The 14929-nt window shown below is 41.3% G+C and overlaps 1 protein-coding gene across 3 annotated transcripts in view; it reads right to left on the reverse strand.

The window, feature by feature from the left end:
- eftud2 (elongation factor Tu GTP binding domain containing 2) overlaps positions 1–14929 on the reverse strand; it is a 64744-nt gene that overhangs the window by 17691 nt on the left and 32124 nt on the right. For all 3 annotated transcript variants that reach the window (XM_034189828.1, XM_034189827.1, XM_034189826.1), the window contains 16 exons: positions 14083–14161; positions 12838–12913; positions 12607–12672; positions 12462–12497; positions 10490–10580; positions 10323–10405; positions 10044–10210; positions 7905–8029; positions 7771–7834; positions 7598–7688; positions 7325–7460; positions 3991–4118; positions 3423–3616; positions 3210–3321; positions 2979–3119; positions 2623–2724 (listed from right to left, as the gene is read on the reverse strand). In XM_034189828.1, coding sequence (XP_034045719.1) covers positions 2623–2724; positions 2979–3119; positions 3210–3321; positions 3423–3616; positions 3991–4118; positions 7325–7460; positions 7598–7688; positions 7771–7834; positions 7905–8029; positions 10044–10210; positions 10323–10405; positions 10490–10580; positions 12462–12497; positions 12607–12672; positions 12838–12913; positions 14083–14161 — 1691 coding nt within the window. The remainder of the gene's footprint in view (positions 1–2622; positions 2725–2978; positions 3120–3209; positions 3322–3422; positions 3617–3990; positions 4119–7324; positions 7461–7597; positions 7689–7770; positions 7835–7904; positions 8030–10043; positions 10211–10322; positions 10406–10489; positions 10581–12461; positions 12498–12606; positions 12673–12837; positions 12914–14082; positions 14162–14929) is intronic.

A 14929-nucleotide genomic window follows, 5' to 3' on the forward strand; every position in this document is an offset into this window, starting at 1 on the left:
GATGTCATACTACCCTTGTACATGTCCTGCATTACCCTCACATACTTCTCTGCCTCTTCAGACTTCCTCATACATTACCACAACTCTTCTATTGGCACCCTATCATAATCCACAAACACACAATGTAACTCCCTCTGGCCTTCTTTATATTTCTCCAACAGTATTCTCAGAGCAAACATTGCATCTGTAGTGCTCTTTCACAGCATGAAACCATATTGCTGCTCACAGATCTTCACCTGTTTTCTAAGCTTAGCTTCTGCTACTCTTTCCCATAACTTTATGCCTTGGCTGATCAACTTTATGCCTCTGTAGTTACTGCAGCTCTACACATCACCCTTGTTCTTAAAAACAGGAACCAGCACACTTTGTCTCCACTCCTCAGGCATCCTCTCACTTTCCAAGATTTTACTGAACAATCTGGTTAGAAACTCCACTACTTTCACACCGAGACATTTCCATACCTCTATTGGAATGCCATCTGGACCAACTGTCTTTCCCCTCTTCATCCTTTTCATAGCTGCCCTCACTTCATCCTTACTAAATCTCTTGTTCTTCCTGATTTACTCTCTCCACATCATTCCACCTTTTCTCTCTCTCATTTTCTTCATTCATCAGCTCCTCAAAATATTCCTTCCACCTTCTCAACACACTCTCCTCGCATGTCAGCACATTACCATCTGCATCTTTTACCACCCTAACCGGCTGCACATCCTTTCCAGGTCTGTCCCTGTCTGGTCAATCAGTACAAGTCCTTTTCTCCTTCCTTACTATTCAACATCTTGTAGAGCTTGCTAAATGCCTTTTCCTTAGCTTTTGCCACTTCTCTTTTTGCCGTACACCACATCTCCTTGTACTTCTAGCTACTTTCTTCATGTCTCTGACTATCCCAATTCTTTTTCGCCAACCTCTTTCTCCTTTTGCTTTGGACATCTTCGTTCCACCACCAACTCTCCTTGTCTTCTTTCCACTGTCCAAATGTCACACCCAGTACCTTCCAGCTGTCTCCCTCACCACATCAGCAGAACCTTTCTAGTTGTCCAAAATTGCTTCTCCTCCATCCAGTGGCTCTTTCTCCTACTCTATGAATTTCACATAACAGGCTTCCTCCTCTAAGGGAGCGCCCAGCCACCCTGCGGAGGTAACTCATCTCGGCCGCTTGTACTCGCGATCTCGTTCTTTCGGTCATGAGCCAAATCTCATGACCATAGGTGAGGACTGGAATGTAGATCGATCGGTAAATCGAGAGCTTTGCCGCCCTCCGAGCCCCTCGGGCTGCTGACCGCGCGACCCGACTCCGGATAAAGCGGAAGAAAATGGATGGATGAATGGAGGCTTCCTCCTTCAGCTTCCATCTGATCCTTTGTTGAGCTCTCACTCTTTTCTTCTTCACCTCTACAGTCACCCTACAAACCGCCATCCTATGCAGTCCTGCTACACATTCGCTGCCTCCACCTTACAGTCTCCAATTTCTTTTAGCTTGCATCTCCTACAAAGAATGTCGTCCACCTGTGTGGACCTTCCTTCACTCTTATATGTTACCCTTTTCTTAAAGTAGGTGTTCACCACAGCCATTTCCATCTTTTTTGCAAAATCAACTACCTTCTGACTTTCCACATTCCTGTCCTGGATACCATATCTACCCATTACTTCCTCATCACCTCTGTTCCCTTCTCCAACATACCTATGAAAGTACACTCTTATCACCACTCGTTCATGTTTGGGCACACTCTCCACCATGTCATCTAACTCATTACAGAAATTTTTGTCCTTCATCTCACAACATACCTGTGTGGCATATGCACTGATGATATTAATCATCACCCCTTCAATTTCCAACATTACACTCACCACCTTGTCAGACACTCGCTTAACCTCCAACACACTCTTAACATGCTCTTCCTTTAAAATGACCCCAACACCATTTCTCTTCCCATCCTCACCATGATACAACTTGAACCCACTGCCTATAGTCCTGCTTTTACTTCCCTTCCACTTGGTCTCTTGCACACACAATATGTCTATCTTTCTTCTCTCCATCTACCAACATTCAAAGTCCCGACTCTCACTTCCACCCTTCTAGTTTTCCTCTTCTTCCGCTGTCTGTGAATACATTCTGCTCCTCCTCCTCCTCTTCTTCTTCGCCCAGCAGTAGCCCAATTTTTGCCAGTACCCTGTTGGGCAGCGCCACCGGTGCTGGTCGTTGTTAACACGGGCCTCGACCAATCTGGTCTGGAAATTCACTTTGTACTCCGCATGGTCATTTTGGCTTCTTTTACACCAGATGCCCTTCCTGACACAACCCTACTTATTTATCCGGTCCTGGGACTGGCACTCAGAGTGTACTGGCTGCACACCTCGTGTGGCTGAGATTTGAGAACTTTTAAGGTTAATGCCCTGCCTCCTCAGACCCTCCACATTTATCTGGACTTGGGACCGGCACTCAGAATGTACTGGCTGCACACCCCATGTGGCTGAGTTTGTGCAAGTGTGGGTAGTACAAAACCAGATATATACAGAGGCTTTTCCATTCTGGCCTACAGTGGTTTGGCGACAACTCAGTAGCAAAATGTAAATTTAGCACACTTTCTGTAATTTCAACTAAGCAACAATTAGAAAAATTACCTTAATGTCAATTTCGGAGTACATCTTACGCAGGTCGTGCATGACACAATCCAAATATAGTTCTCCTGTGCCTAAGATAACATGCTCTCCAGACTCCTCCACCTGAAATAAGTAATAAACAGTCAGTGAGAAATAAAGCAATTTACAATTTTCTTAATTTGTTTTTTTTTTTTTGTTTATCTGAATATTCTGTAGTGGAGTTTCATGGCTGAGTATTTGGCAGCCATGGCTGTTGGAATGGTAATTTGTGTATCCTAGAGCTTGTTAAATTCTAATCTTCAAGAGATAATTTACAAATATGACATATACTATATGCCTCATGTAATGAGGACACTGATCTATGCAGAGACGCAAACCTTTGTGGTGAGAGAAGGATAGCTCTTGTTGACTTTCCTCAGTCCATCCAACATTTTAGGCAACTCTGACGGGTTGACAGGCTCCACAGCAATTTTAATAACTGAAGCTGTGTTGAACTTCAATGGCCTGAAAATCTGAGCCTGATTAAAAAAATAATAATATAAAATTTAAACATTGCTCTGTCGTCAATTCATTTTCATTCTGTCAACATAAAAGCTCCCTTATCTCACCTCTTCATTCCCCCGAGGTTCTGTGATGGTGGCAGTCTTGACAATTGGCTGATCACAACCTTCGATGAGAACCCAATTGCCAGCAGGCACTCGATTGACTTCAATTTGGTATCTTTAAAAAAAAAAAAAAAAAACAGAAGATGGAACCACAATGTTTGATCATTTGTTGACTGCTTTCTGAGAGTACAAACAAAACCAACCTCTGGAGCATACCTGGCAACAGAAATCCAAAGACGCCCCACTGTGCAGACAAGGGAATCCTCCTCATCCTCAAGGGTATAGTTCTCTCCTAAAACTTTGATAGCCTGGCCTGCCTGAATGGTCCCGCTCAGCACTCTGCCAAATGCATGGAACTGAACCCCGTCCTCGGTGCTGTACATCTTAGTGGTGTGGCACATCAAAGGGCCCTAAGGGTGACAGACATGAGGAAAGCGGGTTAAGAGAGATGGCCAGAAAGTAGGACAAGGAACTCTTACCATACAACATTTCTTCCTAAATGCCTGTAACACGGCTTAGGGAAGAGCCACTAATCTCTGTAAATGGCACTTAGGAAACTATGATCAATGTCCTTCACTGACTTGTACTGGCTCATTTAATAGCACATTATTTTCAAGCCAGTTAAAATAGCCTGTAGGCTTCAATTTGGAAGGACAGCTGGATTAACAATATTGAGTTCCATTGAAAACAGACTGCAGTAATTAACACGTGTGTATGTGTGTGTTCGTGTTTCTGACAAGCCAAATAAAGCCGGAAAGTTTTGCTCCGCTCCCATTCCACTCACATCAGGATCACACTCTGCCATGGCCTCCCCCAGGTCTGAGTCCAGGCCTCCTGTGTAGGTGTGCTCTATCTTGTTCCGAGCGCCCTCTTGTGGTGAAGGAATATGTTGCACGCACATGTCCACAAAGCCTGTGGGGAAAGATTTTACAGCGATTTCACACACTTACCCATAACATGAGTAAAGTATTGCGCAGATACAGCACTGATAATGCAAGTCTCCCACTAACCAATATGACAAGGAATACAAGAATATTAATAATACAACATAATTCTAATATTTTGGTGTCATTAAAAATTTATGACAATCTTCTTTGTCTTTCGGCTGTTCCCGTTAGGGGTCGCCACAGCAGATCAATCGTTTCCATCTCACCCTGTCCTCTGTATCTTCCTCTGTCACACCAACCACCTGCATGTCCTCTCTCAGCACATCCATGAACCTCCTCTTTGGTCTCTCTCTTCTCCTCCTGCCTGGTGGCTCCATCCTCAGCATCCTTCTCCCTATATACCCTGGGTCCCTCCTCTGCACATGTCCAAACCATCTCAATCTCACCTCTCTGACTTTGTCTCCAAACCGTCCCACCTGAGCTGTCCCTCTGATATGTTCATTCCTAATCTTGTCCATTCTTGTCACTCCCAAAGAGAATCTCAACATCTTCAGCTCTGCCACCTCCAGCTCTGCCTCCTGTCTTTTTGTTAGTGCCACTGTCTCTAAACCATACAACATAGCTGGTCTCAGTACTGTTTTGTAAACTTTCCCCTTCACTCTTGCTGATATTCTTCGGTCAGAAATCACTCCTGCCACCTTTCTCCACCCACTCCACCCTGCCTGCACTCTCTTCTTCACCTCTCTACTACACTCTCCATTACTTTGAACAGTTGACCCCAAATATTTAAACTCATCTACTTTCACCACTTCTACTCCTTGTAACTGCACTATTCCACTGGGCTCTCTCTCATTCACACACATGTACTCAGTCTTGCTTCTACTGACTTTCATTCCCCTTCTCTCCAAAGCATATCTCCACTTCTCCAGACTAGACTCAACTTGCTCTCTACTCTCACTACAGATCACAATGTCATCTGCAAACATCATAGTCCATGGGGACTCCTGTCTGATCTCATCTGTCAACCTGCCCATCACCACTGCAAACAAGAAAGGACTCAGAGCTGATCCTTGGTGTAATCCTACCTCCACCTTGAATGAGTCTGTCATTCCGACTGCGCATCTCACCGCTGTCACACTATTCTTGTACATGTCCTGCACTACCCTAACATACTTCTCTGCCACTCCAGACTTCCTCATACAATGCCACAACTCTTCTCTTGGCACCCTATCATAAGCTTTTTCTAAGTCCACAAACACACAATGTAACTCTTTCTGTCCTTCTCTGTACTTTTCCAACAGTATTCTCAGAGCAAACATTGCATCTGTAGTGCTCTTTCTCGGCATGAAACCATATTGCTGCTCACAGATCTTCACCTGTTTTCTAAGCCTAGCTTCTACTACTCTTTCCCATAACTTCATGCTGTGGCTGATCAGCTTTATGCCTCTGTAGTTACTGCAGCTCTGCACATCACCCTTGTTCTTGAAAATAGGAACCAGCACACTTCGTCTCCACTCCTCAGGCATCCTCTCACTTTCCAAGATTTTATTAAACAATCTGGTTAGAAACTCTACTGCCATCTCTCCTAGACATTTCCATGCCTCCACTGGAATGTTATCTGGACCAACTGCCTTTCCACTCTTCATCCTCTTCATAGCAGCCCTCACTTCTTCCTTGCTAATCTCTTTGACTTCCTGATTTACTCTCACCACATCATCCAGCCTTTTCTCTCGCTCATTTTCTTTATTCATCAACTCTTCGAAATATTCCCTCCACCTTCTCAGCACACACTCCTCACTTGTCAGCACATTACCATGTGCATCTTTTACCACCCTAACCTGCTGCACATCCTTTCCAGCTCTGTCCCTTTGTCTGGCCAATCGGTACAAGTCCTTTTCTCCTTCCTTACTATTCAACTTCTTGTACAGCTCGCAATATGCCTTTTCCTTTGCTTTTGCCACTTCTCTTCTCGCCTTACGCCGCATCTCCTTGTACTCCTGTCTACTTTCTTCATCTCTCCGACTATCCCAAAACTTTTTCGTCAACCTCTTTCTCCTTATGCTTTCCTGGACCTCTTCATTCCACCACCAAGTCTCCTTGTCTTCCTTCCACTGTCCAGATGTCATACCCAGTACTGCCCTAGCTGTCTCCTTCACCACATCTGCAGTACTCTTCAATTGTCCAAAATTGCTTCCCCTCCAACTAGTGCTTCTCTCACCTGCTCGCTAAATTTCACACAACAGTCTTCCTCCTTCAGCTTCCACCATCTGATCCTTTGTTGAGCTCTCACTCTCTTCTTCTTCTTTACCTCTAAAGTCATCCTACAAACAACCATCCTATGCTGTCTAGTGACACTCTCTCCTGCTACCACCTTACAGTCTGTGATTTCTTTTAGCTTGCATCTCCTATAAAGAATGTAGTCCACCTGTGTGCACCTTCCTCCACTCTTATATGTTACCCTGTGCTCCTCCCTTTTCTTAAAGTAGGTATTCACCACAGCCATTTCCATCCTTTTTGCAAAATCAACTACCATCTGTACTTCCCCCATTCCTGTCCTTGATACCATATCTACCCATTACTTCCTCATCACCTCTGTTCCCTTCACCAACATGCCCATTGAAGTCTGCTCCTATCACCACTCTTTCATGCTTGGGCACACTCTCCACCACCTCATGTAACACACTCCAGAAATCTTCTTTCTCCTTCATGTCACAACCTACCTGTGGGGCATATGCACTGATGATATTCATCATCACCCCTTCAATTTCCAACTTCACACTCATCGCCCTGTCAGACACTCTCTTAACCTTCAACACACTTTTAACATACTCTTCCTTTAAAATGACCCCAACACCATTTCTCTTTCTGTCCTCACCATGGTACAACAACTTGTACCCACTGCCGATGCTCCTGCGCTTACTTCCCTTCCACTTGGTCTCTTGCACACACAATATGTCTACCTTTCTCCTCTCCATCATATCAGCCAGCTCTCTCCCTTTACCAGTCATACTACCAACATTCAAAGTCCCCACTCTCATTTCCACCCTTCTAGTTTTCTTCTTCTCCCGCTGTTCGTGGCAACGTTTTCCTCCTCTTCTTCGTCGTCGTCGTCTTTATGACAATGCTCTAAGTAAAATATAAACCATCACCACTGCAATGACCCAGGAAAAACTGTGTGGAGAAAAAAAAAAGTGACATTAGAGCTGTTCATAGCAGTGTGGAGAGGCGTACCAGTGAACTCGCCAAAGAAACGGTTGCAGACCAGCCTCAGCAAGGGTCGAATGTTGAGTTTCAGTTCCTCTTTCGTCAGGTGAATCCCCAACTCGTCAAGAACCCGCGGTAGGGACGTGTCCACATCCCCAACGACCTGAATCAAAACACAATTTCATTGATGACTACTCACACGGTCGTGAAAGTTTCTCACCCAGAGATCGGCGATGTTCCCCGAGTTTGGGAATATGCTAAGTAGGTAATCCAGCTGTGTTGTTAAAATCAAACTCTAACCTGTGAAAGAATCTTGTAGAGCGGCTCCAGGATAAATTCAACAAAGCTGCGCTGAGAGTTACTGCTGGGAGCTTTCTTTGTGAATTTGCGCCTACAAAGAAGAATTGAGGACGTGTTAGACGAGCTGTACAGAGAGAATGAACTTAATGCTAAAATCCAAAGCAGATACTTACGTTTTGGGGTTAAAGTAAATGTCTCCCCAAAGCCTTTTGGCAAATTCGCCGTAGTTGATGTCACCTGCTGACAGACCGTAGTTAGTTAATATCTAATACACTGCATCTATGCTGTACACTCTTAAGTGTCTCACCATAGGTGTCTGAGTAGATCTTTGCAAAGGATCCCAGTGTGAAACAGATACTGTATTGAGAGCTGGCAAAGCACACATTCCCAAGCAGAGGAGACACCACCACATTCTCATCTGTGGAGTATGTGCTGAGAAGAAAATAGCACTCAATTACAAACAGCAGCATCTTAATTTTGGCTCAGAGATTCTCACGTGTGCAACTGGTGGACATTTACCATTAATGCAGGGACAACAGAATTTCACAAAAGCTCTAATCTTACAGTGAATCCAGAAAGTATTTAGAGCACTTCATGTTTTTCAACAGTTTGTTATGTTACAGCCTTATTCCAAAATGGGGTTAATTTAATTTTTCCCTCAAAATTCTACACTAACCCCATAATGACGATGTGAATTCTTTTTTGTTATTTTTGCAAATTAAAAAAAAAAAACAAAACAACAAAACTAAGAAATGACATGTACATAAGCATTCACAGCCTTTGCCATGAAGATCAAACTTGAGCTCAGGTGCATCCTGTTTCCACTGATCATTCTTGAGATGTTTTTACAGCTTAACTGGAGTCCACCTGGGGTAAATCCAGTTGATTTGATATGATTTGAAAGGCATATTGTCTACATACGGAGCTGTGAAATGAAAATTGTGAAATCTGAGGAAAATTTGCAGGTGGTAGATTGTAGAATATTTTTAAAAAATCAGGGTAAAATATCAGTAACGTACCTAATAATAAAAAGCCACACATTCTTGTGTAAATTCCTATAAATCCACTCAAAGCCACAATGTCTTTTTTTCCCATGAAAAAAGTCTACATTAATAAAAACTAATTTACATTGTTGTGTAAATTCATGTAGCCTAAATTCATTCAAAGCCACAATGTCTCTTTTCAATCAAAGAAAGTCTAGATTAATGAAAGAAAAAAAGGCACATAATCTTTTCTGAAATCGTTTGAACAGCACAATGTTTATTTTCCAGAGAGAGAAAAAAATTCTTACCAGTTCGCTTTTCCCGTTTATCTTTCAGGTGTGTTGATGAAGCCAGCAACAATTCCACGGATTCTTGTCCTTATCACACTTTTTCAAAACGTCTTTCTCGCCATCTTCGCTCTGTCTGATGTCACTCCGTGACACAGACATGCTGCAAAATTCTTCTTTTAAAAACTTGAAAGTTCTAAAAGTTTGCGATGTCCACATGCTACGTTCAGCTAGCTTCGCACAGGAGCCACACAGCGTCACCGCAGCAACCAACCAGTCCCGCTTTACGACAACTGTCGTAACAGCCAGGCTTTGAGTGGCATTTATTTTCCTCGAAACTCCGCGGATCTGAGGAAACTGATTTGTATCTGTAACACACAGATCAGTGTCCACAGACTTATAAAACTTGCATGATGTCGTAAAAAAAGAGAATGCTTTGCGATAAACATTTTAAGAACTCAGTAACGATCACAATTAAAGCGTACAACACTGACACTCCGCACCCCTCCCCATGATGAAATCCGTGGAATTCCAGAGTTTTCACAGCCCTGTACATATAAGGTCGCACAGTTGACAGTGCATGTCAGAGCACAAACCAAAGGAATTGTATGTAGACCTCCGAGACAGGATTGTCTTCAGTGACAAATCTGGGGAAGGGTACATAAACATTCCTTTGACTTGAGGCTGTAATTGCTGCCAAAGGTGCATCAACAAAGTATTGAGCAAAGGGTGTGAATATTTATGTACATGTGATTTCTTAGTTTTTGATTTTTAATAAATCTGCAAAAATTTCATAGAAAAACAAAACTTTTTTCATGTTGTCATTATGGGGTGTAGTGACTAGAATTTTGAGGGGAAAAATTGTATTTACTTCATTTTGGAATAAGGCTGTAACAGAACAAAATGTGGAAAACATGAAGCGCTGTGACTACTTTCCGGATACACTGTAGTCTTCAACCTGGCAGCATTATCATTATAAATCATGATATCGGTCAATGAATTATATATATATATATATATATATATATATATAAAAAAGCACAATTTCTGTTATACCATAACTTTATGGTTAATGGGCCACACATTCTTCCACCTGAGCTCCAGTTGCAGAGAAACCTTCACACTCATGCTGTGCTGTCAAAATGATTTGGTAGATGTGATGACTTCCAGCATTACCTGAGCAAACCATTAACTTCATCCACTATGTGGCGAAGTTTGTAATAAGCATCTGTAGGGGGCAGTTTGAGCTCCACAATGAGGCGGTCCACCTTGTTGATGCAGATGGTGATAGCCATACGTTCCTGAACAGCGTGTTTGATCAGACGTTCTGTGTTCAGCATCACCTTGACAAGAACATACACACAATCTGGGTTATGTGGATGGTTTGAGATGTCAATATATGTGCAGAGACCCTGAAGGTTTTAGATACTTTCTAGAAGCCAAATTGTTACTCACTCCTTCTGCTGCATCTATGAAGAGGACGATGCCATCTGAGAGTCGGATACTGGACGTGACCTCATCAGAGAAGTTGACATGGCCTTGAAAAGCATAATTAAATGTTGGACACAATTCCTCCTCTAACGGTGCATCCAAAAAAATATCATCCAAGTGAGACACAATACCTGGGGTATCCATGATGTTGAAAAGGTAGGATTTGCCTCTTGAGTCAGGTAGGACCATTGTGACGGGCGTACTTTTGATACCAACTCCTCTCTGAGGGGAAAGCAGGTAAAATTAAAAAATAAAGAAAATAAATCAGGATATGCACTTCTACGGGATTCTTTTTAAGAGCTTGTCAACACAAAGTATGTCAAACAAAGGCCATAATTCTTCAGTTGTTTAGTCCACTTGACAAAGCAATTCAGTGAATATAATTTTTAATATAAGAACACAATGTAAATTAAAGTGAATGGATGCACACCGACTTTGTAGCAATACAGACTGAATAATGGGCCATCAGAGCAAAAGCCAATTTTGCTCATACTGATTTTCATGAGATTTATTTTTGCTAGAAATTTATTTAGAGAATAACTCCTCTGCTGTCGACAGCTTAAGACACACAGTAAATTTTATGATGTGAACGTTGTGTCTAATTTAATTTTTATTTCATTATTGCCATGTACTGATGCAATAAACTTTTTTCTCCACTGTCTATTAGTTTTACTACCCACTTTCCCAACACATAAATAACAAGAACTACAAATAAAACTTTATAACCAAACACAAATTAGCACTAGAGCCAGTTATAGTTATAATTTGTGCTTTAACTGACTTCAGGAGAAACACAGGGTGAAGGATTCTGTCAGATCATACCTCTGCACTGGAGAAGTCCTGATCCAATGGTTCTGTTAATTAAGGAGCACCACGTTGTGCAAAAGGAACCAACAGATTTAAACTGAGACTGTAATTTTCCTCTGTACACCATAAACAATAGAGCTGAAAATAAACAATATGCACTTGTAGGCTATCATCTTTAATTCAAGGAGTTTAACAAAAATATGACATTGAACCATTGAGGAATTACAGCCATTTTTATACAGTCCATTCATTGTAAAAGACTGCAAGTAAATGGAGAAAGTCAGAAAAATAATCACAACAGATCCCATGGGGCAACTGGGCAAAAATGAAAGTAGCCAAAAGAAGCTAGAAAAGCACTGCTGTACAAGATTAATCTGAAACATGAGCACAAATTTATCTTTTTGATACTTGAAAATACAGGAATAAAATAACTTGTAACATTACTCATTTCCTGTAAAGGAACCGGTTGCAGTCAGCATACTGACTATATAAACCTTGCAACATTCTACTGTATAGCAGCGTTTACTGATAAGTTATTAATGCCGCACCTTCTCACTACTATGAGGCAACAAAAGTAAGTCCCTTTGGCTGCTCCCTTGTTTTCACTCAGAGTCGCCACAGGAGACCAGAGGTGGATCTGCATTTTGATTTGGCACGAGTTTTACACAGGATGCCCTTCCTGATGCAACTCCACATTACATGGAGAAATGTGGCGGGGGTGGGGTTTGAACAGGAAACATTCCACATTGAAACAAAGCGCACTAACCACTTGTCCTTAAACCTCTTTTTCGAACAGGAAATATTCCCACACATCTCGACTTATGCAAATGTGATCACAGTGTTTTTTTATGCGTCGCGCTGATCAAATACACCTCGACTACCTGGACATTCCCCAGACAAAATACAGGGCCACCCCTCAAAATATGGAAATCCAGAATTCCAGTAAAACATTGTGCTTTGGCAAAGATATGCACTCCAAGTGCCTCAAATCTACTAATACAAGCAACAGGTTGGCCATCATCATGTCCCAAAGTTCTTGAAATGGAGTAACATCTCCACCTGGTGCACATGTACAACTATGCAGGTACAACAGAATTTCACCAACAGCCATAGTGTAAAATAGTGATCAAATACTCTCAGTGTTGCACTGTTTAGTCATAAACCATATTTTTAATTTTCTGTTGTACATTATTCAGACACATGAAAGTTTCTGCAAACTCATGCAATGTAGCTGAAGATGCTGTCATAAAGTAGGTATTAGTCATTGTTAGTTAAAAGTTTACCTAAAACACTCACCTCTTGTTCTGTAAAGAGGATGTCTGTGTATCTGAGCTGAAAGACAAATGACAATATTTGTCTTTATTACCATAAAGGGGAATTAAGTGCAGAGACTGCACTTAATACCAGACTGTAGAGACATGTGACGTGAGAGAACGCTTACATCCACATCATCCCTCTTCCTGATGTCTGGGTGCGTCTGTTCAATGAGGCAGTCCACAAAACAAGTCTGAACAGAATAACCATCAGTTACAACCAGGAGGTACAGACATGTCATCAACATATACTCAGAGATTAGTGCATTATGTTCTTGTTTTGAATAAAGACAGCTTAAAAAAAATATAATAACAGAGAGCCCAATCCGCCAATGCGTCAGCTCGTGGCAGCCTCTAACCTTGCCGTGATGAAGGTGTCCACACAGCGTGACGTTACGGATCAACTCTGTACTGTCCATCAGATCAGCAAGAAATCTGCCAAAACAAAGGATCGAAAAGAAAACTGAACTGTCATACAAAAAAAAAAATGATGTGCAATGATTTACAAAAGATTAAATCCTCTATTTAATTCAAGAAAATGGTACAAATACATGAATTTGATGCCAGCAGCTGTTTCAATAAGTCACATGTTCACTCCTGTATGACACAGGTGTTTGGTATTTTGTCAATGACATTTTGGTCTCCACATTTCGTAACAGCCCCTGGAGCATCCAGCCACCCCCTTTGTTTCATGAAAGTTTCTGAAATTTTTTTAAATGCCTACCTCCAGTTAATTTTTTTAACTCTAACACAAAAGCAAAAAGTTTTTATGAGGTCTTTCTTAACACCTCAGCCTTACCTGTGATGACATCATCAGTGTGTGCTGGTCTTTCCCGAGTTCCACAAACACACCAGGTGACCCACAATACCTTTTGAAAGTTTGCAGTACAAAAGTTGAGCACAAGGTGGAAAGGATCTGGTACTATCTGGTATGAAATGGGTGAGTTATTTGTGATTAAATCAGACATTTTATTGAAATATTTGGAGGGGTGGGCATTCTGATAAACTTAATTTCATCTTAATTTAATTTCAAAATCACAACAAAGTTGCCCCAAGGCGCTTCACACAAGTAAGATCTAACCTTACCAACCCCCAGGCGACAGTGGTAAGGAAGAACTCATTCTGATGATTTGAGGAAGAAACCTCAAGCAAAACAGACTCAAAGGGGTGACTCTCTACTTGGCCCATGCGACCGACACAATTTACAAAACGAATATACACGAAATATTACCAGTGCACAGGACAGGAGGGTTACAGAAACAGACACCACACCCAACTCTGGAGGGAGCCGCACCTCAAACTGAGAGAAAAAAAACAGAATCAGGTATCAGAAAGACAACAAATACAGTACAATTTGTCAGCATTAAGCAACAAGAAAAACAGAAGAAATACTAAGGTGATCACTGGCCTTAACTTAATAACTGACTCCTGTGCCTCCTCCCACCTGCTTTTCGAGCAGAATTTCAAGTGAAACACCCAGGATGTTCTGATGCAGATTTTTCGATATTTACCTCTGTCTTCTCAGAAAAAAAACAAAAAAAACAAAAAAAAACAGAAGTTCACATATGCATTCATCTAAACAGTCAATCATTTCAATGACTTACTCCATATCATAAACAGTGGCAGGTAACTCCTGCTCCATCAAGGTGAACTGCTTGTGCTTCACAGGTTTGATGATTGGTTCTAGAAAAAGTGCAGAAAATTTTTTTCATTGGCATCTGTATGTTTTCTTCCAAACACCCATCACACACCAACAGTGTTGCCACAGTTACTTTGAAAAAGTAATCCAATTACTGATTACTCCTTGAAAAAGTAACTTAGTTACTTTACTGATTACTAAATTGTAAAAGTAACTAAGTTAGATTACTTGTTACTTTTTTAGTTACTTTTCCCAGCTGCCAACAACAACCCTCTGCCACCTCAACATGACAATGATACCTGTTTTGCCAAAACTTACTTTATAGTCACCCTTTCTTGACTTCAATGAAAATAAATACTTGTTTTATAAAAAGTAAAATAAAGACCTCTTTCTTGACCTCATATTTAACTGTTGACAGCACTGTAACAGTAAAACTTGCAATTTCGAACCTACATTGTTTATAAATGTAACTATTAAATTCATTCTAGCATTTTTCTAACATTTAAATTCTCTCTAAATATTTTACTTGTCGAAATTAATATTATTTTAAGTAGTATTAGTAGTTGTAGTAAAAAAAGGCTTCAAAACTGGACCTTTAATCTAGGGGTGTTGTGAGGGGGGCACATCCCTGCCCCACGCCCCCATTCCATCTGGATTCGCCCCTACTTTGGCGTTTGAGCACAAAGAATGGATAACATTTATTTATGCAGAAAACGTGACCAGATTTACAGGTAAGAAAGTTTTATTGTGTTTTCACATCATGTGGTCCTCAGACAGTTTAGGTGCATTTGAGTGGAAAATAGTGTTAGTTG

Source organism: Thalassophryne amazonica, chromosome 16, assembly GCF_902500255.1.
Source record: "Thalassophryne amazonica chromosome 16, fThaAma1.1, whole genome shotgun sequence".
NCBI lineage: Eukaryota > Metazoa > Chordata > Actinopteri > Batrachoidiformes > Batrachoididae > Thalassophryne > Thalassophryne amazonica.